Consider the following 24,231-nt stretch of genomic DNA (forward strand, 5'->3'; position numbering starts at 1 on the left):
TATTTATGTATGTGTGTACAAATTTGCAAGATACATTTATGAACACACTACTTTTGAGAACCATGTATTATATTATATGAATATTTTTTTTAGATGTTGAAACTACATCCACATCAGCGACTATCAGTAGTGGTGGTAATTTGGTTGAAGGTGAAAATTCTGAAGATGTTGTTCTTGATATTGCTGTTCAATCAAACTCAGGTGGTGCCAGCATTTTTGGAAGTGATCTCTGGAAAATGACCATGTTTTTCAGTAGTACTGATGGTGAAGATGGAAAAATTGATTCCAGTGAGACTCCACTTGTACTGACATCAGCACAGGCCAATGCTGATCTTACTGCTGGCAGTGCTCTTGAGATAACTGGTCTTACAGCATCTTTACCAATGGATGGAATCACCTGTGATGATGCTCTTTACATTTGTGTTGACTTCCGTAGAGGAGATTCTCCTTCTGTAGACTTTACAATGTCTCCAATGCCAGACAGAGCAACAGCACAAGTTGGATGCACTCCCGTTGCTAGTTGTCAAGGTAAATTTAATTTAATTAAACATCTCAATTGGAGATTTTTTTTGCTACAACTTGCTTCAATGTCACGTGCTGAGCGGGTTTAATGGCTGAGCGGTAGGCAAAAGCTTCTTTACCATACATAAAGAGACAACAGTATTGGCTTGTGTTCCTAGTTTTGGTTGTGAAACAAGTCCTCTCGGATTAGGATACACTGTAGGTCCAGTGTACACTGTTTGCTTGTATGCACTTTAAAGGATCCAATTCATCATTTGAGATGTAGTTGTTAACTGGCCCCTGTCATAGAACACATCTGATAAAACAGTGATTAATTTACTATTGTAATCCCTGACCATGTGCAATTAGTATTGAAAACTGCCTTTTTGTGCTATACATGCATTTGAATCTTGATCATATTATTTAAAGATTCATTTTATTCCTCTATATGATCAGGTAAACGTTAAAATTACACAAACTGTTGATTTATTTATTTTATTTTTATTTCAGGCATTGAAATTGAGGAAACAACTTTTGATCTTCAAGTTGGATCACCATTGGTTAGTGCGGAAGCCAATGCCCTTACCTTCTCTGTCAATTTAGATATTGCATCTAATAGTGGAACTGTTAGTGGTGACAATCTTTGGAAACTAACCTTCTTTCCAAACAGTGAGAGTGATGGAAGTGGAGCCTATTTGCTTTCCTCGTCTCTGGTCGTGTCGTTTACTGGAAATTCTGAAGTTATTTCCGGTGTGACAACTGGATTGGACAACATTGATGGAATGTTGGACTTAACCGGTGTTCTTTGTGAAGATGCTCAGTACCTTTGCTTGGTTGTGTCAAAGGGTGATAACCCAGAAACGGACTTCACAATTGAAGACACAAGTGATTTAGCTGCTTGTTCTGCAGTTAGTTGCGTTGGTAGGTTTTTGTTGCGTAGCAGCTAATCATATTGCACAGCAATTTTACCTCATTTTACGCTTCATTGCTTGTCAGATCTTACAGTTCATTGTGTGATCATTGGTCTGAAGATTAAGTTAGCACTCACTTAATAACCTATAACTGTTTATTATAATTATAATTTTAGAATATTTTTTAGAGAATGTATTTCAAAACATATCTGTAGTTTAATCATTGTATATGGCAGGGTCTCGAAATGATTCTGTTTGTGGATAAATGGCAAAATATTGTTGTGAATGTCATTTTGAACAAGTTGTGTCAAATAATGATAGTAAACACAACATGATTGTTTTTACATAAAATGTTTTATGACTTAATCAATAACAACAGTGATTACAAGCTGTTGATATCTTAAAATTCGTTATATTAAAATGTGATTTTTATATTTTTTTTGACAGGGGTTTCTGTGAGTACAGAACTTAGAAATGTTGGTGACTTCACAATCCTGGAAGATGCAAGCTCACTTCCATTTGATTTTGCTGTAAGTCAGAACATTTTTTTTATAGGTTTTTAAAAAATAAATAAATAGGTTTGTCCCTATATAAATTGTGCTTTACTAAATTCACTTCTTAAGCTTTCATACTAATTTGTCCAAATGTAATGTTAACCTACATCATCTAAGCCGGCGTATAACCACCATTCGAATGAGTGTCTTCTGCTTTATTCTGCTATTTTTGTCACGTCTCCTGTGTAAATTATATTGTATATATATTACATTTATAACATATATTAGAGTACCAGAAACATTTTATTTTGTAATACATTTGTAAATTTATATTATTAAACTTGCAATGAGTGGTTTGATAATAAAGTTTCTTTCTATACAAAGCTTGATGTAACCTCAAACGATGATGGAGCATCAGTAGCAGGTGACAACTTGTGGAACGTGGTGATATTTCTCAGCACAAACAATGCAGGCACAGGAACACGTGTTTCTGAGACAACTGCCACACTTGATGATGCAAGCCAAGATCTTGCTTCTGGTGCTGCTATCACTATCTCAGGATCTGCTGAATTGGATCTTGATGGTGTTATCTGCAGTGTCACTGCTAACCACATCTGTGCTTCTTTGTCCAAATCACCCAGTGCATCTCCAGACTTCACCATTGAAGAAGATGAATATGTCTCTTGCAAAGAATTCGCTTGTGAAGGTATGTCACGGAAAATATCTGTAAACTGCCATCAACCTCATTTTTGATTGATTACTCTTACTGGTTGGCCAATTTCTGTATAATTAAAGACAATAAATATCATCTGTCCCTTTGTTAAATAATTTTTTTTACATTTTCTGCTGGTGACGTTTCCTTTGCTTTTTTATGTTGGTTCTGATTGTATAGATGTCAGTTATTCCAGTTTTAATTTGTGAACACCGCATTTTCTGCTACGGGTTCCCATGTACGAGGATTTGATTTATTCAGGATCAATTCTAAATTCACTTAAATCTCTCTTTATAACATTGTTCTACTCTTATTTCCTTTTTATCAATGTTATTTTTTACTGTAATGTTCTTTGCTTTTTTCCCGCCCTGCATATGATTGGTCCTCTAAACTGGAATACATATTTAACATTTATATGTCTATGGTAATGAAGAATGATTTGCCAAAGATATTGCTTTTTAAAAAGTTGCATGATATAAAAGAGTCTATCTCCAGATTAACTATAGTTATACAACCATTCAATTGTTTCCTTTATAGGTGTTGTGGTAACAAACACTGATGTTACGGTGGTAAATGGAGATCCTCTTCTTCAGTTGACGGAAAACTTTGATGTGAACCTAAATATTGTAGTAACTACTGCAGATCTATCCGCTGAAATATCTGGTACAGATCTGTGGGAATTTGAAGTTTTTGTCAGTGGAAATGCAGATGGTTCGGGTGACAAGGAGGTATATATTTAAAAATAGTAAGCAAATAATGAATGTTTATGAGTTGGATGGTGAGAATATTTTATGACTTCATGGAAATAGAGCAGTCAATTTGTTATCGAATCTCTCCATTCAATGAATACAAAACATTCATTATTTTTTTTATAACACACCTACTTTTATTCAGTTTATCCATTGTAAACCATTAACATATGCTAGGCCATTAAAAAAGGCAGTGCTCCAACTTAGGATGCGGAGTAGAACAGTTACAAACGCGAACAATGTCGCATGGCAAAAATTCTTAAAATGTTTACAAAAATCTGAAAGTGTATTAGAGTGTGATAATTAGATATTACTTTGATGGGCCAATTCTAAATGACACGTGATGCGTGTAAGGATACAATCAGGTGTGTTATAAAATAGAATATGATCATAGATAGTCTTCTGACAATAAAAACAGGGAACATGACATTTTAATTGTTTAGATTAAAGGTTCCATAGTAGTTATACAATTATCATCAGTTAAAAAAAAGGAGCTGTCGAATAAAGGAATTTGGTAAAAGTTTAGAAATACTGCAAGCATAGATGTATTACAAAAACTTCCATTTAGGTTCAGATATATACTGCATTGAATCTAAAATTTAAATATTATTTTTACAGGGTACTACAAATGCTGACCTAACATCAAGCCAATCCGATATGACTCTTGCATCCGGGATGACTGGAAGTTTCTTGGGTGTATCGGCTACTCTAGACCTGAGTGCCTTCCGTTGTAATAATGTTGACAATTACATATGTGCAATAATAGCAAGAAGTTCATCTGCTTCTCCACTATTCAGTTTAGAAGGCGAAACAGACGGTGCTTTAACTGGTTGTGTTGCAGTGGATTGTGAAGGTATGTTATATCTAATACAAAGATGAATGTAATACAAATGTTAATGACGATGTCTCAGAACCATTATATACCTTAACACCAGAAATTGTAATATCCGAAAGGGAATGCTCATTATTACAAATGGGTGGCTACAGGTAACCCAGGAGTCTTTAGTTTAATAGACCTATGGTTCTGAGACATCTCATAGAATTATAGAAGAAAGAATAATTGTTAAGCTTGGCACTCTTGCCTCTACCGGCATAAATGTACAATTTATATCTTTTAAACATTAATTTTGCCAGAAACATTCATATATTAACAATTATTCACACTTTTTGTCTTTGTTTTAAATTTTCTGCTTTATAAGCAACCATTTCTGCTTTGAACCCCAAAGCTTTTAAAAGCTTGCCTTTAAAACTATATGCCTTTTGTTTGTTAACATCTTTGATTGGCTGATTTGTTTTAGTATGTAATTTTATGATTTATATATGTTTTTTTTTGTTACAATTCTCTCCACCTGATGATGGGCTATGCTCGAAACATGTCGTGAAAATAAACTTATATTGAGGCAGTTTTAACTTATTTATTTTGATCTTGGTTTTTTTCTATATCCTGCCTATGCATCTCTTTGATTTGTTTTTGAATTTGTTGAAATATATCAACATCAAAACCAAAATGCAAAAAGATATAAGTTGTCATAATTTCAATATACTGTATACATTATTAACTAATGAATATATTTGTGCTGAAGGTATAAGAATAACATCAGTAGGAGTTACTGTTACATCTGGAAGCCCAATGAAAGAGGATAACAATGCCCAAACTGTAAGGTTTAATGTTGAGATCATGTCTGATCCTCTCTATGCTGGTGTCAATGGTGATGATCTCTGGGCAGCAGAAGCATTCTTAAGCCCAGTAGCCGATGGTAGCCAAAGAACTGACTTTATTATGGCAGTTGTTCCATCAAGTGAGATGGATAAAGATCTTGTTCCTGGTGTGACATTGTCATTGGATGGACTTAGCGGTGTCTTTGATATTAGTGGAAAGAGATGCTCTGAAGTGATGTACTTGTGTGTGGAGATTGAAGAGAATGCAAATGCTGCTCCTGATTTTGATTTCGCAAGTACACAATCATTGACTGGTCGCACTGGCTGTGTTGAGATCAGATGCTTGGGTAAGTTTTCTGAAATTTTTAAACAGGTAATCAATCAATCAATCAATCAATCAATCAATCAATTTTAAAAGGAAAAGGAATATCCACCCTTTTCAAATATCCTTTTCTTTGTTTTTAAATGAACCAAATGATAAATACTGAATTATTTATTTTTCTAGGCATCGGAATTCAACAAGTATCTCCAAATTTTGAGAATACCGGAGTTGCAGAAGGAGATGATCAGCACACCTTTAACTTTAATGTTGAAGTTTTTCCTTGGGCTGAAAGCCTAACAATATCTGGTAGCAACATATGGGATCTGAATGTATTTGTGAGTGCCTCGAACGATGACAGCACTCCACGATATGGTGAAACACTTGCAAATCTAAGTCCAAGTCAACGCAGTCTTGCATTATCACCACCAACCGCCTTAGATTTTCAAGGAGTCAGTGCCACCCTTGATTTATCTGGTTATACATGTGACCAGTACATGTATGCATGTGTAGAGGTGGTAAAGACTGGAGCAGAAGCACAAGGAATTACTCTTGGAGGTTATCCAGATGAAAATGACGTACTTGGATGTCAGCAGATTACTTGTGCACGTATGTTTTACATCAAAATAGTTTTTTAAACTCATACTTCCTAAAAAGAGGTTTTGCACTTTACAAATAATTCTTCTACTGTAGGCTAAAGATAATTATTTACAGCCCCTTAACAGAATGTTGGATTGATATAGCTATCTTTTGAATTTCAAAATCTTTGTTTTCTATGGTATATTTTACCTGATTGAAACATATACGCACATGTTTTTTTTTAATTCTATTTTCAATTCAAAGTCAGATACCGCTGTATATTTCTGGAAGAAAATAAAGTAAATGTGTAGTCACTTTTAATCTGTTGAATGAATGTTATACATATGTGTTTTTTGCTACTCCAGAATTTGCATCTGAGATTACTATAACAAGATATACAGATGAGTTGATAGAGTTTACCTGGACTGAGGCTATTGGTTACTTCAATGCTTATGAGGTTAGCTACACACCAAGTGATGGTATTCCAAATACAGCAACTGACATAAGTAGCACTGTCGAACGAAGGATGGACCTTGAGCAACTGACACCAGGACAGCTTTATACTATTGAACTTCGTCTGGTAAAAGATGGTGTTGTGAAATCTACAGGAGTTGTTACTGTTACACAACGAACCAGTAAGTTTTCTTTTAATAACTAAATATTAAAATAGAAATATATGAAATGAACTTTAAAGCAATATCTCAATTAAGTCAATCATTTGAAGTATATGTAAATTTAAATAGTTATATTAAAGACACATTTCAAATTCAATTCATATAAAGAACAAATGGTAATATTAAAAAAACATGGAATGTTATAAATGATGTAATTGATCCGAATAAAGGAAAAACTAAAGTTCCATCTTCTTTTACACATAGCAATGAAACTATACATGGTTGCGAAAATGTTGTAAATCATATTAATGATTATTTTATTAATGTAGGTTGTAAGGTTCGAGACAATATTGAGTCTACTACGACAAAATATTCTGAATACCTCACAAACAAACAACGCAACTCAATGTTTTTTTGCTATGTTGATGAGGAGGAGGTACTAAAAGTTATTGAATCTCTCGATTCAAACAAAGCCTCCGGATTTGATGACATTTCAGCTAAAGTTGTAAAGGAAGTAAAATACAATATTTTAAAGCCGCTGACATATATTTTTAATTTATCACTTCAAACTGGACTAATACCAGGGAAGTTGAAAATTTCCAAAGTAGTTCCCATACATAAAAAAGGGGACCGCCATTTGGCCTCAAACTATCGTCCCATATCGCTGTTGCCCATTTTTTCGAAAGTTTTTGAAAAGATTATCCATAATCAATTATACAATTATCTTACAAAATGTAAAGTGTTAAGCAACAATCAATATGGATTTAGAAACAAACACTCAACTTCTCATGCTATGATCGACTTGGTCCATAAAATATTAAATGCATTTGAAAAAAAGGAATATGCACTTACTACCTTTATGGATTTGTCAAAAGCGTTTGACATTATCGATCACAGTATTCTGTTGAGCAAATTGGCGCATTATGGTATAAGAGGCATCGTTTTAATGTGGTTTAGAAACTATTTAAGTGGCCGCAAACAATATGTTTATGCCAACGGTAGATCATCATGTTTAAAAGACACCAATATAGGGGTGCCACAGGGTTCTGTTTTAGGACCACTTTTGTTTTTAATTTACATCAATGATATAAGTCGAGCAAGTAGTAAAATAGATATAATTAGTTTTGCTGACGACACAACTTGTATAACAAGGGGAGATGACCCTACAATGTTAAACCATACTATGAATATTGAACTAGAAAAAATAAACGTATGGCTTAAAGCAAATAAGCTGTTACTGAATGTCAGCAAAACTAATTACGTTGTTTTTAGAACTAGCCAAAAGAACTTTGACAAAAACCAGTTTAAAATAAAAATGAATAATGTGTTATTACATAGAAAAGAAAATGTGACATTTCTAGGTGTAATGTTAAACGAAAATCTTAACTGGAAACATCACATACAGCTTATTAGGAAAAAAATGTCTAGGGCAATTGGTATACTTTTAAAAGTAAGAGAATTCTTTCCTCATAAAGTCCGTATTAGTCTTTATAACACCTTAGTATTACCTCACCTTCAGTATGGTAACTTAATATGGGGAAATACATACAAGAGCACGTTAGAAGTAATACTAAAACTCCAAAAGAGAGCTGTAAAATGCATTACCTTCTCTAAATCCAGACAAGCCTCAGAGCCACTGTTTAAGAAACTAAAAATATTAAACGTTTATGATATTTACAAAGTAAACGTCATAGGATTTATGGCAAACGTAAAATTCAATGAATTACCACATCACATTTTAAATATTTTTAATTACTGTGACAGTATTAGGCCTACTCATAACCTCAGAACAGAAACTGAATTCGAAATTCCCTTCACAAGACTAACTTGCAGTCAACAGTTTATACACATATATGGACCAAAATTGTGGAAAGAATTCACTTGTAATGGTGGTAATAAACCGGTTATCTTAAAGAAACAAAATAAATGTATAAAAAAACAGGTTAAAAAATACTTTTTATCACTATATGCTGATTAACAACACCTTTGTTTATTTAAGTTCTATATACTTGTTCTTATGTAAAAGGGTCCTACAAAAAAACGAAGCTATAGCTTTTTTATGCAGGATCCCTGTTCTCAGTTGTACTGTAATTATGATGTACTGTAATTGATGACTAAATAAATGTGGAATAAATGTAAAAAAAAATGTAAAAATGTAAAAATTAGAACAAGCCAATTTTCAATATTCCCATCTATGAATAAATTAAAAAATTCTATATTATTCTATTCTATAAGAATCTTAAGTCTGTTTGATTTTATAGCCATAAATGAAACTTTAGCCTTTACTATGTTTTTATCCACATATTGTTTCATATAAAATTTTTATTTCTTATAATAATAATGCTGATATATACTGTATGCCCACTTTATTTTAAAAAGTTTTACTACTTTTGGTCATGTTTATAAAAATCTCTTTCCCTCAGACATCACTTAAACATTGAGCTTCAATTATCTTTTAGAACCCCATGGTGTGACCTTGCTAGCTGACAGTAGAGCAACTCAAGAGATTGAACTCAGTTGGACTGCTGCTGCAGGTGTCTTTGATAACTACGTCATAGAATACACTCCAGATACAGGAGTGCCAGCATCTCCAGCAAGCTTCTCTAGCAGTGATACATCTGCCTTGTTTACAAACCTGCTGCCTGGACGTGTTTATGAGTTTGAAATTTACACTGTTTCTGGAAATGAGCAGAGTTCCAGGTCCTCTGTTACAGAATACACTAGTAAGATCTACTTCCTTTTTAAAATAATAAGCAATAATATCTTTTGTTTTTTCTGTGATTCTTTGCTATATATTAAAGGAAAAATAATTATTACTTAAAAGTTTCTTTATTTCAGACTTCATATCCATAAACTAGAGTTTACCCTGACTTGACTAGACTAGAAAACAAAGGCTTTTAGTAATACGTAGTCATAATAATTCTGTTGTCTTGCCAGCCTCTATTTTAACATATTATTTATTTTTCTTTACAGTCCCACCGGACAGTGAAATCTCAGCTGTAGACACAACAACTACAACAGTTGATCTTGTCTGGACAACGCCTGACGGCATTGAACAGAACTACCAGTACAAATTGACATATAATCCAAACAGCCCTGCAAACCCGATACTTTTGAATAGTGGGGTGAATGAATACACGGTCGAAAGCCTAACTCCGGGTCAGTTGTACATGTTCACATTGTCTGTAGTTGCTATGGATGCTGGTGAGGTCTTGGAGAGTAATGAACGATCGACATCCCAAAGAACTGGTAGGTGCAATATATTAAAGACCAATTACAAGGGAAAATTTTCTTTAATCAGAAGAATTTATATTTTTATTTTGCCAGTAATTAAAAAAATCTGTTTATACTTTATTGCTTAACTAATTTGATTTTTAATTTATGCTTTGACTTAGTTGTTTCATACATAACATTTGCTAGCAGTAATTTTTTTCAAAAAAGTTATATATGTAATATGTGATATATATGATTTTCTTATTTTCAAGACATAATATATTGTTGAAATTGTGTGGTTAATAGAAAAATATACTTGCAATTGCAATATTAAATTGATTTTTTTTCTACAGATCCAAGTCCAGTGACTTCATCAGCAGAAACGACAGAAGAAACTCAATTTACAATACAATGGGAAGCTGCAGTGGGTGTCGTTGACCAATATATATTGTCATACACACTTGAAGGCTCATCAACTGTCGTGGAAGAGACAACCATTTCAACCAGTTCATTGATGTATCAAGCTGCAGGTTTAATGGTAGCTCAGCCTTACACTGTTAGTATAATAACTGAGTCAGGTGGACTGCAAAGTGAACCTTACACAAAACGTGTAACAACACGTAAGTTGTAAATATACTTGTTTTGCCTAGCATCAAATTCATTGCAAGCTCCATTCCTTGTAAACAATGATTATTATTAGAATTAAACCTGTATTAACTCAGGTATAAGCATAATGTGGGGTAAAATAATGTATTATGCCTATAACTGTACCTAAATATGATGTGTGTTCAGGTGTTTTAGTGGAGTATATAATACTAAAAAAGAACATATAAAATTATTTAAAATAAATCAAATTTACATAGTTTATTCAATTGAACAAATGAGTACTACCATGTACTACTATGAGAATTACCAATACATTTTATTATCAATAATTTCTATTACTTTCCATTTATTGTTTCTTTAAGCATATAGATTTGATTTTCACATTTTTATCTGTAGGTCCGTTTGCACCAAGTAATGTTGTGTCTGATGAAGTCACAGAAAATTTAATCACAATCTCTTGGACTGCAGCGGCTGAACCGGTTGATTACTATGTTATCTCCTACACACCTATCGATATTGGTATTTCTGGACCTTCCCCACAATCCACATCGTCTACACAACTGACACTTACCAACATCCTACCTCACACTACTGTTGAGTACACTATCCGAACAGAGACAAATGGCGCTCTCAGTCGACCTGTTATATACCGACAGCGAACATTTTCTGCGGGTAATGATTTTACTACATTTTTTAGAAATAATTAAATCAGATATAATTGAATTAGTAGTGAAAAGAGTTTTCTCTACAATATTTGAAGATTATACAAGTCTGGGAATATATCTTAAATTCTGTTTTGATCTAGGCTCCTGTAGATGAATATTAAAGTTGAACTGTTACAATTTCAATAAGCTGTTGAATGCTAAGCAGTTAAAGCAGGTTGATGTCCCATTGCCTTACATTAGCATTGGCACTGCTGCTTTCTTGGTTAAACTTGGACAATTTCAAAGTTGTATGCAATTGGGAGGTTTTCTAGTGTGTCTGAATCTTGAGTAAATATACATGCCATTTATGAGAGAAAAGTACAGTAAAGTAAATATTAATTTGTAGTTACCTTTACATCTCTTTAAATACAGTGCCTGGTCCAGTGATGTCATTCTCTGTAGTGAAAGATAAAGCCTACCAAGTGTTGGTTTCATTTAATGCTCCATCAGAACCAAACGGTGTCATCACTAGTTATATCATAGCTTACACTGGAACTCGGGTAAGATACTTTGGATGGCACTAGCCTAGTGTTATATATACAGTATAAAACCAGAAGAAAACATTTTTGGAGTAGCCTAGTTGAGACTCTAGAATAAGAGTTTTTGTGTGTGCGTGGAATATAAATTTAATGTTCAGTTTAATGTTGTAATCCAATCATATACTTTGGCACTTCAGGACTGATTGCTAAAACAATTATATAATTATGACAAAATTAACATTGACAACAAAACGGCCATTATAAAGCTACTCTTGCAGAGTTATTTTAGTGCAGAACCATATTCAACCTGACCACTTTTTGACAGAACCCTTTGACAACACTGTGACCCGCACCATGCCTGCACATAGATTGTTTCTTTTTTTTAGACCAGACCGCACCACTTTTAATTCCCCTGACTACGGCACTGATTTTTCTGATATATCTTTATCTGTATAAATGTTTCTCCAATATGTTTATTCGAATGTCTTTTTCTCAGGGGAATGACGTTCTTGATGAATTGTTCTTTGAGATTACAGCTCAACCCAACCATGTGGAATTCCAAAATATTGCCATATCAGGGCTAACGGCTGGATATACATACTCATTTACAGTAAGTGAATAATTAGATGAATTTAAATAGTGTTTTACTGCTCAATCGTTTCACACTTCAAAATCCTGATGCATACCCAAAGTAACACTCATGTAGACAGGGAAAAAAAAACAGATGGGGACCAGAAACAACTTGGATTTTCAACAGACCTGAAGAAAAATTATCTTAATTCGGAAGAGCAGAACAGATGGCAAGGAAAAACTAAATGGAGGAACTCTTTTGCAGATTATGTCCCAGCCAGGATAAAGAAGATAATTAGCACTTCAAAATAAACAGAAAATACTTGAAGAGAATTTAATGAACTGTAAACCGTATGTTTTTCTTTTTTAAAGAAGAAACTTATTTATTACATTACAGTTAAATTTGTAAAACCTTTCGTTTTTCTTCAGATTACTGCCTCAAACTTAGAAGGTCAAGGAGAACCAGTTACACAATCAGATATTGCATTAGACCTTGAACGTAAGTTTTGTGTAAAGAAGATAAAGGTTTTATGTGGATGATTTGGAATTGCAAAATCATTCATTGAGTAGCCATATGTAATTAAACAAATTATTTGGAAACAACTCATTAAACCATTAAAACATACCTTGTTTTTTTCTATGGGATATGCCACTGAAACCTAAGGACCCTTTCCATGACAGACATGATGAATTTCCTATTGATTGTATTATCAAAGTATTTACAAACAATTATTTTCATTTTATTCATTCATTGTTTTAATTTGTTTATTCAGCTCCACTTATCATTGATGAACTCTCAAACGCAGTAACTCTGATTGATTCTACTGATACCACATTTACTATTACAATTCGAAGTAATCTTTTCTCCGATTTGAATGGAGTAGTTGTGTCATTTGTGATCATGGTTAGAGAATATTCTGAAGATGAAGGTATGCATGATTATGCTCCTAAAGTATGTGAACATCAATAGGATGTTTATCTCAAGAAGTATATAGGTGGATCTTGCAGCTGGTGATGATGTGTGGTCTATACTATTGGTCATGTTGTGCTGAGCTGCATTGGCTGTGATGCTGGTGTGATGTATTGTTGTGAGGTATTTTAGCTGGTGAGACCATGTTGGGCTCTTTCTATTGTTGATTTTGTGGTGAGATCCTGTCATTGGTGTGGATTGGGCTCTTTCTATTGTTGATGTTGTGGATAGCTGATAAGAACACATTGGGCTCTTTCTATTGTTGAATTTGTGGTCAGATCCTGTCATTAGTGTGTATTGGGCTCTTGCTATTGATGTATTGTAGTAAGATCTTTTAGCTGATGAGACTATGTTGGGCTCTTTCTATTGTTGATGTGTTAGTGAGATCTTTTAGCTGATGAGACTATGTTGGGCTCTTTCTATTGTTGATGTGTTAGTGCGATCTTTTAGCTGATGAGACTATGTTGGGCTCTTTCTATTGTTGATGTGTTAGTGCGATCTTTTAGCTGGTGAGACTATGTTGGGCTCTTTCTATTGTTGATGTGTTAGTGCGATCTTTTAGCTGGTGAGACTATGTTGGGCTCTTTCTATTGTTGATGTGTTAGTGCGATCTTTTAGCTGGTGAGACTATGTTGGGCTCTATCTATTGTTGATGTTGTAGTGCGATCTTTTAGCTGATGAGACCATGTTGGGCTCTTTCTATTGTTGATGTTGTAGTGCAATCTTTTAGCTGGTGTGACCATATTGTTGGTGTTGTGCTGAACTCCTGTAGTCTGTTCTCTTAGTGGACTTGTGCTATAACTTATGATGGATGGTAAGCTATGTTATGATGTTACTACAGTAAGACTGTGTTAGTGTGATGTGACCTTTATGCTACAAGCTTTCCATAACGTTTCATTCTTTTTCTGTCAGATTTAAGTGAGGCAGCACCTGCTATTTTGCCAACATACAGGGGAATACAAGGAAACAACTTTTGGGGAATTTATCAATCTGGTCCAAGGCGTAATTGGTTCACAAATGCGGCACGGCGTCGAAGAAGACAAGCAGAGTCTGTGGAAACTGTCACCATCACTGTTGGAGATGAAGACCCTTGTAGTTCAAGTACAGAGCCATGCAATGGCCCACTTAAAACAGCTACGTCTTGGAGGTTTGTTCATAGTATTCTAATTACCGTTAAATCTACCTGTGTGCTCTGCGACAGTCAATCTGGCCATAAACAGTCAAGAGTGGTCATCTATTGTATAGTTCCTTAACACCTTACTACTTCCGCTCTAATCATTTGCAGGCTGTATCATCATCAACTTCAACCCCACGGATAATGTATTTGAGTGAAGTTGTACCTTGTTGCCTGGCTACCGATCCCAAGGTTCTGTAATAAAATCCAGCCTGATGTCAAGATTTAAAAAAAAAACATGTTTTATTTACTGTATGTAATAATCATATGTGATATTAATAATAATTGCCACTAATAATAATATTTCAGATATGCGATTCGTGGATACAATGAAGAAGGACAATATTCAGACACAGAGTGGTCATCTCGAATCGTCACAAACCGTGATCCCAAGATCTTTGGTTACATCGTTGCTGGCACTGTTGGAGTATTCACTATACTTCTTATTATCCTTCTTATCTGTGTTTGCTGTTCTTGTAACGATGAAGACCCGTAAGTGATTGTTTTTTTATCTGTACTACTGTATAGCCAATACCAGTGGGTACCTTTTACCTTAATATGTGATTTCCAATAAATTGGGCTAATAAACACTGGAATGGAAAATTACTTTACAGAGCAATTATAAATCATGAACCTGGTAGGAGAAAGAGTACAATTAATGGCTATTATTACAATTTTCGATTTTAATTTTTTCATTTAAAAGTAAGCTTGTTTATTATTATTTTTATGCAGATATATTTCGAATTCAAATGGAAAAATACCTCTAGAAAATGTCTCTTACGGAGGACACTACAATGCAAATGCTAATAATTCTACAGTTGTCGAAGTTCATCCTCGTGGAAAGAGTCATGCATCCAGGAGAGGGCGCTTTTCAAGGTCAGTATTTGCTCATTGTTAAGTTTCGTTGTTTTCAAATATACATTAAATTTGAATAATCCTATGTACAATTATGTAGGAACATTCTATATTTATCACAGGTGAAGAGACACCACTATTATAACCTACATTCCTATTATATTATTATCCTTAATAGGAGTTTTACTGCATTACCATGAGTACCCTAACACATTCTTTCAGTTTTACAACTTTAATGACATGGAAAACCTTTTTATGTCTATATAAAACTACTCCAGCTATATTGTTTAGTTGTATTTATTACCACCACTTTCATTGCATGTAGACCTGTTCCAAACACACGATTTGTACATCACGTCAAGTCTATGGGTTCTGCAGGACGTTACAAATTCTCAGATGAATATGAAGTAAGTTTAAATTTAATTGTACTGTACCTGTTTTTAGTGTCAAGTTTTATAAATGAATTCTTTCCAAATTTAAATTAATAACACACCCATATAATATTAATAATAATGATGATAATAATATTTTTTCGGCAAAAGTTCTTAAAAGTACGTTTTACAATTCATCTTGCCAGGAGCAAGTAATAGGCATCAGCCCAAACAGAAAACTGCTCTTACTCCATCATTATTTATAAAATATAAAAATAACAAAACTAAGATACAACAAATTAAGTAGAAACAAAACAATAATAATAATAATAAATAATAGTTATTATATATAATTAAATTGATTGATTTGTATCACATAAACATTGATAATTTTGTTCTATTCAACTTTTCACAATGTTGTCCAATTTGAAAAGCATTAATAACAATATGTAACAAGTTGTGAAGCTAAAATAACCTAAAACAAGAACTTTAAAAAACGCACCATGACAATATTGATGATTTGAGTGAAAGTTTTATACAGTGTGATACAAATTGCACCTATAACTTATTCTGATTTTGAAGGAGTGTTAATTCAGATGGATACATCTTCTAAATCCAAACTTTGCTGTTTAATTTTTAATCGAACCTATATTTTTTTTCAAGATTTATATCATTCAGTGTGGAGGTAGTGAGTTTTTACTCGGGGTACCCGAGTCTAGTACTTACTCATTTTCTCCTTCTCTTCCTCCATCTGGACACTATTGAGTAAAAAGTGCGATTTTTAAAGTACTACTCCTCCCTTATTCGTTATAGTATTGAGCTGGGATTTGGCATGAACATACTACAGGGACATGTCCTCAAAGCTATAGAGCCGGATTTTTAATTTTTTGTTAATTAATTTGTTTAATTAAGAAGCCACAATGTGTGACACACACCACAGCGTTATGTAGTTATATGGTTATATGCGGATTCTTGGCGTAGTGGTTATCACGTTTGCTTAACACGCAGAAGGTACCTGGTTCGAGCCCGGACGAAACCTCGGGTTTCTTTTACTTTATGGTGAAATAACTGTATACGTCTGTATACAGCTTCTTTCGCTGTACCCCGAGTATTGCACATTCGTGCTTGTTTGTTACACTATCCTTTTAGAAAAGATGTCAGAATGGGTAAATTTGTTGATGATACAGATAACAATTGATAACACTTTTCTTTTTAGGATCTAAGAACGATAGGACTAGAACAAACATCAGTTGCTGGTGATCTACTTGAGAACAGATACAAGAACCGCTATAGTAACATCTTGCCTTGTAAGTGCAGTAATACCATATTAGATCTGGATTTTCCTTTTAGAAACACACAGCGTATCGCAAACCTCACATTTTTTACTAGTGTCTATCTCAATCCAAACTTTTAAATAATACTGATCTTTATAGTGGATGATAAGTTTATATGATCTATTTTGTTGTAATATATATACAACTAGCATTGTCCTTAAATACACCAATGAAAGACCAAACTGGAACATTCCAGATGCACTGTCTTCTGTCTCATATCGCATCTTAATATTAATATAGATAATATAATTAAATTTAATGCAATTTTTAGGTAATGTTATATCTAATATACTAAATAATAATATACAAGTTCTTTATAGCGCCAATTGTGGACTAAAATGTTTTTTTTCAACTACATGCTTCTCCTTTTAAGAGTCACGTCATGTCAGTGCATCCACTTTAAGGTGCTCTTTCATCTGTCCACGACAGCGGCTGTGTGTGAACTAGTACACCGGGGTAACCCCCTACTTGTCTCGAAAGATGTAATAGGTTTATTAAAGTGCACACAGGCAATTTAAGACAGTTTATAGTCTTTATCCGAGAAGACTTGTTCTACCACCAGAACCATGAAGCAAGTGAGCCTCAAATCTTTGCCGATGTTATGGCTATGGATTTATATATTTTTATTTATGTTATTTTTTTAGATGATCATAATAGAGTACAGATTTCTGGTGCTGAGGATTACATCAATGCTAGTTTTATGACAGTAAGTTGACCTATAAACATTATTAAATGTGAAGGGCCTGTTCAGAACTATGCCGTTATGGTTTCATATTGTACACACTGTACTGATCCACAGGTGAACATTTTAGTAGAAGCCACTTGTTACTCACAGACCTTTCTTTGTAAAAACGTATAGGATTAGTTACCTTGCTTTACTACACAAAACCAAAATCCTCAGGTCTGAACATATCTTAAACTAAAGGCAAATTAGTGGTGAAAATACTTTGGGTAACTGGATGACAATTTGGATCTTATGTAAATGTTGTATCTTGTATGTTAATGTGCCAAACACCAATTCCATTGAAATGTTAAAAATTATTGTTTACTTAGCAATATGTGCACATTTGCTATAGTACCATAGTGGGGAAAGTATACAATGGGTTCAGAAAAAAAATGTAATTTAATTTAGCTTGGTTTCAGAGTAAATTATGCAAAAAAAAGGTTGCCCTATTGTTAAGACAGTTTGTATAACGATGGTCTGCAAAATATTTGGGCAGCGAAACAATTTTTAAAGATGGGTACAGCTGGGTAGCTGTTAATGGAAAACTGGTGTATAAAATAACCTCATCTTTATATTTCTTTCGTATAACAAATAAATCATTCACTTTATTTTAGGGTGTTTCTGGCGCAATGGAAGAATACATAGCAACACAGGGTCCATTACCAGACACTAAAAATGATTTTTGGAGAATGATTTGGGATCACAACGTGCCAACTATTGTAATGATTGGAAAATGCGTTGAGCAGGGACGAGTTAGTATTAAACATTTTATTAATTTAAATAGGATATACTAAGAAATGTATACAACTGTGGTTCATAAAAAAAAAATTATTCTGTATTAGTATGACACGCCATGCATGCCACAATGTTATTTGTATAAGAATATTCGATTCTCTGTCTAGAATATATTATCTCATAAATAAAAACAAATTATTTATAAAGATATTATACATTTTGGAAATATGCCGAATGTTTTACAATTTTTTAAGTTCGGCAACATTATTCACGATATCAGCTTAAACACTTCGGTATCAATCAAGGACTTGCGAAAGTTGGAAAAGCTCTCAAAAAAATCAGTAAAAGCAGAGGCTGATTATCTGATATAAACTACTTAAAAAATCATAAAGATAGATTTTACATAAACTTCGGGGTCAATTTCAACAGTATTCTGTTTTGTGTTATATTTAGGGCCAATTTTCATAGGAACATTCCAGCTACTAAATGTGCATTTTTAATCAATATTATCTCAATGGAAACATTTATATTAAGAGTTGTCAAAACATATTTATTATTATATCAATTATAATTTCTTTGACCAGGAATTGAACTACCTGTGGAAATTCATTATTTTTCTCATTTATTTGTTTTTTATTCTTCTTCACATCATCAAAACAAATATAGGTATACAGTATAAAATGACAAATTTGCCTTTACTAAACAATATATGATGAATAAATAAATTATATTTTCTACAGGTAAAGTGTGATCATTACTGGCCTTTTGACCAGGACTCGACCATATATGGCAATATTACTGTTACTATGACAGCTGAAAATGCTATGCCGGAATGGATCATTCGAGAATTCACTATTGAAAAAGTAAGAACAGTAAAACACTATTTCCAAGTCTCTTTTTTTTTCTCCAATATGAAATAGAAACTTGGTTGCTCATACTCCATCTATTGATAAATTGTAAATCTTCGAAAAGAAGCTCATCATACTTCTGTTTAGTACTCTTGGGTGGGCTTGATTTCGAGATGTGCTCCTTTTTAGCTTACTTTTGCAGACCAAAAAAGGAAGCTTTTACTGTATTGATCTAAGAGAATACATATTGTAAATCTATATAAATTATTTTGTAACTAAGGTTTCCGAGTTTGAATCTCGGTTGGTGCAGCTTTTTCTCATTCTCACAGATTTCTTCATCGTTATCGTTTCAAAATAATTTATTTATTAATATCCAGTATATCAACAGGTGGTTTAGAATTTGGTCTGTGCCTGTCAATTAATATATTTGTTTTATTATTGTCAAAAAATTGGTTTCAATAAGATAAAGAAAGGTCACGTATATGGAATAATAATAATAAAACAACCATCTTTAAGTGAAAAGTAACAGCATGTCTGGTTTTTATACCATATATTATTCACTTTAGGAGAAAGAATAGGGGAAATCTTCTTCTTTACTTAATAGTATTGTCATCAATTCTACTATAATGTTAAATAGTTATTAAGGTTAAGGACTTAGGTGTACTAACTAATATGGTATTTCAACACATCAAATAACAGTACCCTCAATGGCTTATAATTTGGTTATTCCTAATTAATTCAATAATGGTATGTAGTAATAATAATTATTATATGTTCATTGCAGGACGGTGTAGTGAGAGCCGTTAGACACTTTAACTACACAGAATGGCCAGCTCATGGCGTTCCAACTGAAACTGACACGTTTATGCGATTTGTACGTACTGTACATGCTCAATCATCACCTAATGCAGGCCCCACTGCGGTACATTGTAGGTAAGTACAATAAAAAAACATAATTTGCTTATTTAACTTTAAAATTTTCTATAGATATAACCTAAAGCTAAACAGCACTAAGATTTTCATGGCTGGGCGGTCTCGTAATTTTTACATAATTTATACTTTTTATGAATTTTATTTTTTTTGTATATGTATGTAATTTTTCTAGTATGTTTATTTTGTTATTTTTCTATAGATGTTATTAGACGCAATTCAGTTTTGTCTAGCCATGTCTTTTTTTAATAAACCAGAATAAATAAGTAAATGTGAGACATGATATAAAGGGCCAACCACATTTACTGTATAAGCTGCTGTCATAGACTAATAAGCCAACAGTACAGTATCAGTACACTATAAATGTAGTACAAATGTACTGGAAGGGTGCAGGGCGAGGGTTTTTTTCCTTGATCATCCACCTCTCCTTCCCACTGATGGAAGGGTGCAGGGCGAGGGTTTTTTTCCTTGATCATCCACCTCTCCTTCCCACTGGTGCTGCTCCTGCATACAGCTACACATTGTGAAACCAGTATTAGTATACTACCAGTAGTAGTATTTCTTTAAGCACCTTTTGTTACATAATATTAATTACTAGCTATTGCTTATGGTATAAATTCTTTTTTAATTATTTTAAGTGATTGATAACTTATCAATACAACTATTGAACACTTTACATTGTATTTAAAAAGAATTTAATCAAATTAGTTGAGATCTGGAATTAAACGATGCACCCAACATTGGGAAAGGTTATTGATCAAAATGAATATTGCTAATTATTATATTTTGTTACATTGCAGTGCTGGTGTAGGTCGTACAGCTGTATTCATTGCATTGGACATACTATCGCAATATCTGGTGCGACAAAAATCAAACGATAACATTGATATATTTGGAGTGGTTGCGCAAATGAGGCTTGAACGCTGTTATATGGTTCAAACTGAGGTAAGTAAATAAATATTCCTTCAATGCACTAGTAATTATACAAGTATGTATGAAAAGGATATGACCAATTAAACACATAAAATGTTTCTCATTCAATTGGGGTTTATTAGACACGCCTACAATATGTTAATTTTTTCATTTTTTTTAAATTAAGGCCCAATATGTCTTCATACATCAAGCTGTTCTAGACCTACTTCTAGGAAAAGTATCCGGGAACAACTGGTTTTTACAAAAGAAAGGTAAGACTCAATAATTAAATATTAATGTGAGTGGTGTGGTACACTGGTTGGACTGTATGATGACATTTTCCTAGATACAGAGGGAGAATCTGGAGATAGAATCAATCAATCACTTAAGAAAATAGACAGTTTTCAATAAACACAAGATCTTATGATCTGTCTACACTATAAAACTAGTTTGACAAAAAAGCGGGATGAGACCAAATATGGTAATGATATGCATAAATGGTAGTGATATGCCAAACATCATTATGTCCATATATGGGCAAATCACATTTTTTTGTCACATAAAGTTTGATAGTTGAGACAGGGCTTTACACAGGACAAAAAAGATCAGAATAAGTAAAAGATGTAAATTTAAAACCTAATACAGAAATGAGAGCAAATAAAACAATGTTAAATATGTGAAAAAATATTAATATGATTTTTTTTACCAATATCACTTTTCTAATTTTGTTTTCAATAGGGCAAAATCTGTCGAACGATTTGGATGCCATTCAGATGGAAGCAAACATTGTAGCTTAAGTGAATCAACTTGAAATCACCTGAAATTAAGAATGAAATAATCTTCCAAGCCTTGGAGCAGATAACAATTTTAGCTTAAGAAGTGAAATATAATTTTGTGAAATTCCTCTTAATGGGTAGCTTTTGATATTTGAATTATCAACAATAATCACAAATTTAGAATAATTAATTTTAAAAGGTTTTATAAGTGTAAATTTGAAGATTAGAACAATAATTGGCTTTTTCATAAATATGTTTGAGTACTTTTGGAAAATGTTAAACTGAGATATTTTTTTAATCGGTAATGTTATGTGAATGTTCGCAATTAACAAATTACAGATGTACACATGGTCATTTATGATAGCTTGGGGTAGTTGTAGAATCTATCACAACACAAAAAGACAAAGTTGTTATAGTCCTTGGTTGCTACTCACTAAACTACAAATCAAATTGTGTTTACATAAACAAGCTACCTCTTGCCGTAAAATGTTTATTTTTATATAAATATTGATAATATCAATTTTTTGTTTAAAGTTGTAGTACACTTTATTTACAGACAAGTTTGATGTGAAATGAATTCATATAAATTATTTTATTAATCATTTTTATTTTAATACTAAATGTAAAGTATTTTGTATTTTAATGTGTAACTTTACGATGTTTGGTGTCAAATTGCAAGTTCATAATACAGTACTATACACAGTAGAACCCCTATTAAGGGATATCTCCAGCCACTTAAGTAAGAGTGTCCTCTGAATAGAATTGATCGTTACACGGAAAAGTGTCCCCTGAATAGAGGTGTACGCTAAATAGGAGGTCTCCCGAATAGAAGTGTCCTCCGAATAGGAGTGTCCCCTGAATAGGGGTGTCCACTGAATAGGAGGTCTCCCGAATAGGAGTGTCCCCTGAATAAGGGTGTCCACTGAATAGGAGGTCTCCCGAATAGGAGTGTCCCCTGAATAGGGGTGTACGCTAAATAGGTCTCCCGAATAGGAGTGTCCCCTGAATAGTGGTGTCCACTGAATAAGAGGTCTCCCGAATAGGAGTGTCCCGTGAATAGGGGTGTCCACTGAATAGGAGGTCTCCCGAATAGGAGTGTCCCCTGAATAGGGGTGTACGCTAAATAGGAGTGTCCCCTGAATAGGAGTGTCCCCTGAATAGGGGTGTACGCTAAATAGGTCTCCCGAATAGGAGTGTCCCCTGAATAGTGGTGTCCACTGAATAAGAGGTCTCCCGAATAGGAGTGTCCCCTGAATAGGGGTGTCCACTGAATAGGAGGTCTCCCGAATAGGAGTGTCCCCTGAATAGGGGTGTACGCTAAATAGGAGTGTCCCCTGAATAGGAGTGTCCTAAACGAGGGATTCTACTGTAACTGCATTATGCTAAATAAATCTAACCAATTGTAATTTTTGTTTAATTAAAGATAACGATTTTAGGCACATACGGTAATCTGTTTATCTTGACGATTTTAATATTTTAATTTGTATTATTTAAATCGAAAGCCTTAATAGTTAAAATTCAAAATTAGCAATAAATTGATTAGGTAAAAATCTATAGGTGACATTTTACATTTTAAGGCTGTATAGAACTACTTTGTAATATATATGATACATATTTATATTTTAGCGATTGTATGGTACATGGCATTTTTATATATTCATCATTTTACATAAATTAAATGAACAAAGTTTGTTGTTTAGTGTTGGCGGTTAACAATATTGTAGATAAGCTATTTTTGTAATTTTATTATATAAATATATTTTTGTACGACGTGTAGATTGTTAGAATTACAATTAGAAAAGCAAAAGGCGAGGTTTACTTAGTTGTATAATTTTAATAATAACAAAGGTTGAGGGTTTTAGAGCCTCCAAATAATTATTATGCAATTTTATAGGATATAACATTGTAATATTTAGTTGAAGTATAATATATGAATATGGGTCGTTTATAGACACAATTTCCTCTCCAGTTTGAAACAAAGTATTGGGTAATTATAATGGTAATGATATCAATCAGTTTATCTGCAAGAATTAGTAATTTCCAGAATATGAAAACATTTATTATATAAACATACAGTAGCATATGCTGGCTAGGGTCGTATGTCTTTTACCAGATGGTAAAAGACATACCTTATGTATTTCTTTGCCCACTGAATTATTTTAAATAAAACGTCAATAATCCTACTGAATAAAACAATCATAGAACTTGTGTTTTGTTTACTAGTTTGTCAAAATACGTCCTTTAAGAAAATGCGATTAAAATATTTACTATCCAGTAAAGCTATGTAGGCCTATCCATCGTGGTTTATCTTGTTCTTCGTTCACACACATAACAACAAAGATATACCCGTTGTAATCCGGTAATTGATATTTCTGTCACATGTCTAACTTTACATCGAACCTATCAGACTTCGGCCTACCGTCGAATGCACCTCTGACAGCAGCTATTGGAAGACCGCATCGAATCAGACTAAAGCTTGGTTCGCACTAGGA

At 33.3% G+C, this 24,231-nt stretch overlaps 1 protein-coding gene across 1 annotated transcript in view; it reads left to right on the top strand.

The window, feature by feature from the left end:
• LOC140040793 (uncharacterized) overlaps positions 1 to 23,947 on the top strand; it is a 59,371-nt gene extending 35,424 nt beyond the window's left edge. Inside the window, exons 42-70 of the mRNA XM_072086971.1 lie at positions 94 to 528; positions 1,012 to 1,422; positions 1,860 to 1,942; positions 2,291 to 2,612; positions 3,156 to 3,346; positions 3,986 to 4,220; positions 4,951 to 5,373; positions 5,532 to 5,954; positions 6,290 to 6,559; positions 8,998 to 9,261; positions 9,512 to 9,787; positions 10,105 to 10,371; positions 10,754 to 11,029; positions 11,434 to 11,561; positions 12,037 to 12,150; positions 12,540 to 12,609; positions 12,884 to 13,039; positions 13,993 to 14,227; positions 14,564 to 14,746; positions 14,987 to 15,130; positions 15,435 to 15,516; positions 16,697 to 16,787; positions 17,459 to 17,520; positions 18,153 to 18,290; positions 19,014 to 19,136; positions 19,906 to 20,054; positions 20,852 to 20,996; positions 21,151 to 21,235; positions 21,702 to 23,947. Of these exons, the coding sequence (XP_071943072.1) occupies positions 94 to 528; positions 1,012 to 1,422; positions 1,860 to 1,942; positions 2,291 to 2,612; positions 3,156 to 3,346; positions 3,986 to 4,220; positions 4,951 to 5,373; positions 5,532 to 5,954; positions 6,290 to 6,559; positions 8,998 to 9,261; positions 9,512 to 9,787; positions 10,105 to 10,371; positions 10,754 to 11,029; positions 11,434 to 11,561; positions 12,037 to 12,150; positions 12,540 to 12,609; positions 12,884 to 13,039; positions 13,993 to 14,227; positions 14,564 to 14,746; positions 14,987 to 15,130; positions 15,435 to 15,516; positions 16,697 to 16,787; positions 17,459 to 17,520; positions 18,153 to 18,290; positions 19,014 to 19,136; positions 19,906 to 20,054; positions 20,852 to 20,996; positions 21,151 to 21,235; positions 21,702 to 21,760 (5,840 nt within the window). The 3' untranslated portion in view covers positions 21,761 to 23,947. The remainder of the gene's footprint in view (positions 1 to 93; positions 529 to 1,011; positions 1,423 to 1,859; positions 1,943 to 2,290; positions 2,613 to 3,155; positions 3,347 to 3,985; positions 4,221 to 4,950; positions 5,374 to 5,531; positions 5,955 to 6,289; positions 6,560 to 8,997; positions 9,262 to 9,511; positions 9,788 to 10,104; positions 10,372 to 10,753; positions 11,030 to 11,433; positions 11,562 to 12,036; positions 12,151 to 12,539; positions 12,610 to 12,883; positions 13,040 to 13,992; positions 14,228 to 14,563; positions 14,747 to 14,986; positions 15,131 to 15,434; positions 15,517 to 16,696; positions 16,788 to 17,458; positions 17,521 to 18,152; positions 18,291 to 19,013; positions 19,137 to 19,905; positions 20,055 to 20,851; positions 20,997 to 21,150; positions 21,236 to 21,701) is intronic.
• The last annotated feature ends 284 nt before the right edge of the window (positions 23,948 to 24,231 follow it).

Source organism: Antedon mediterranea, chromosome 2 (genome assembly GCF_964355755.1).
Source record: "Antedon mediterranea chromosome 2, ecAntMedi1.1, whole genome shotgun sequence".
Lineage (NCBI taxonomy): Eukaryota > Metazoa > Echinodermata > Crinoidea > Comatulida > Antedonidae > Antedon > Antedon mediterranea.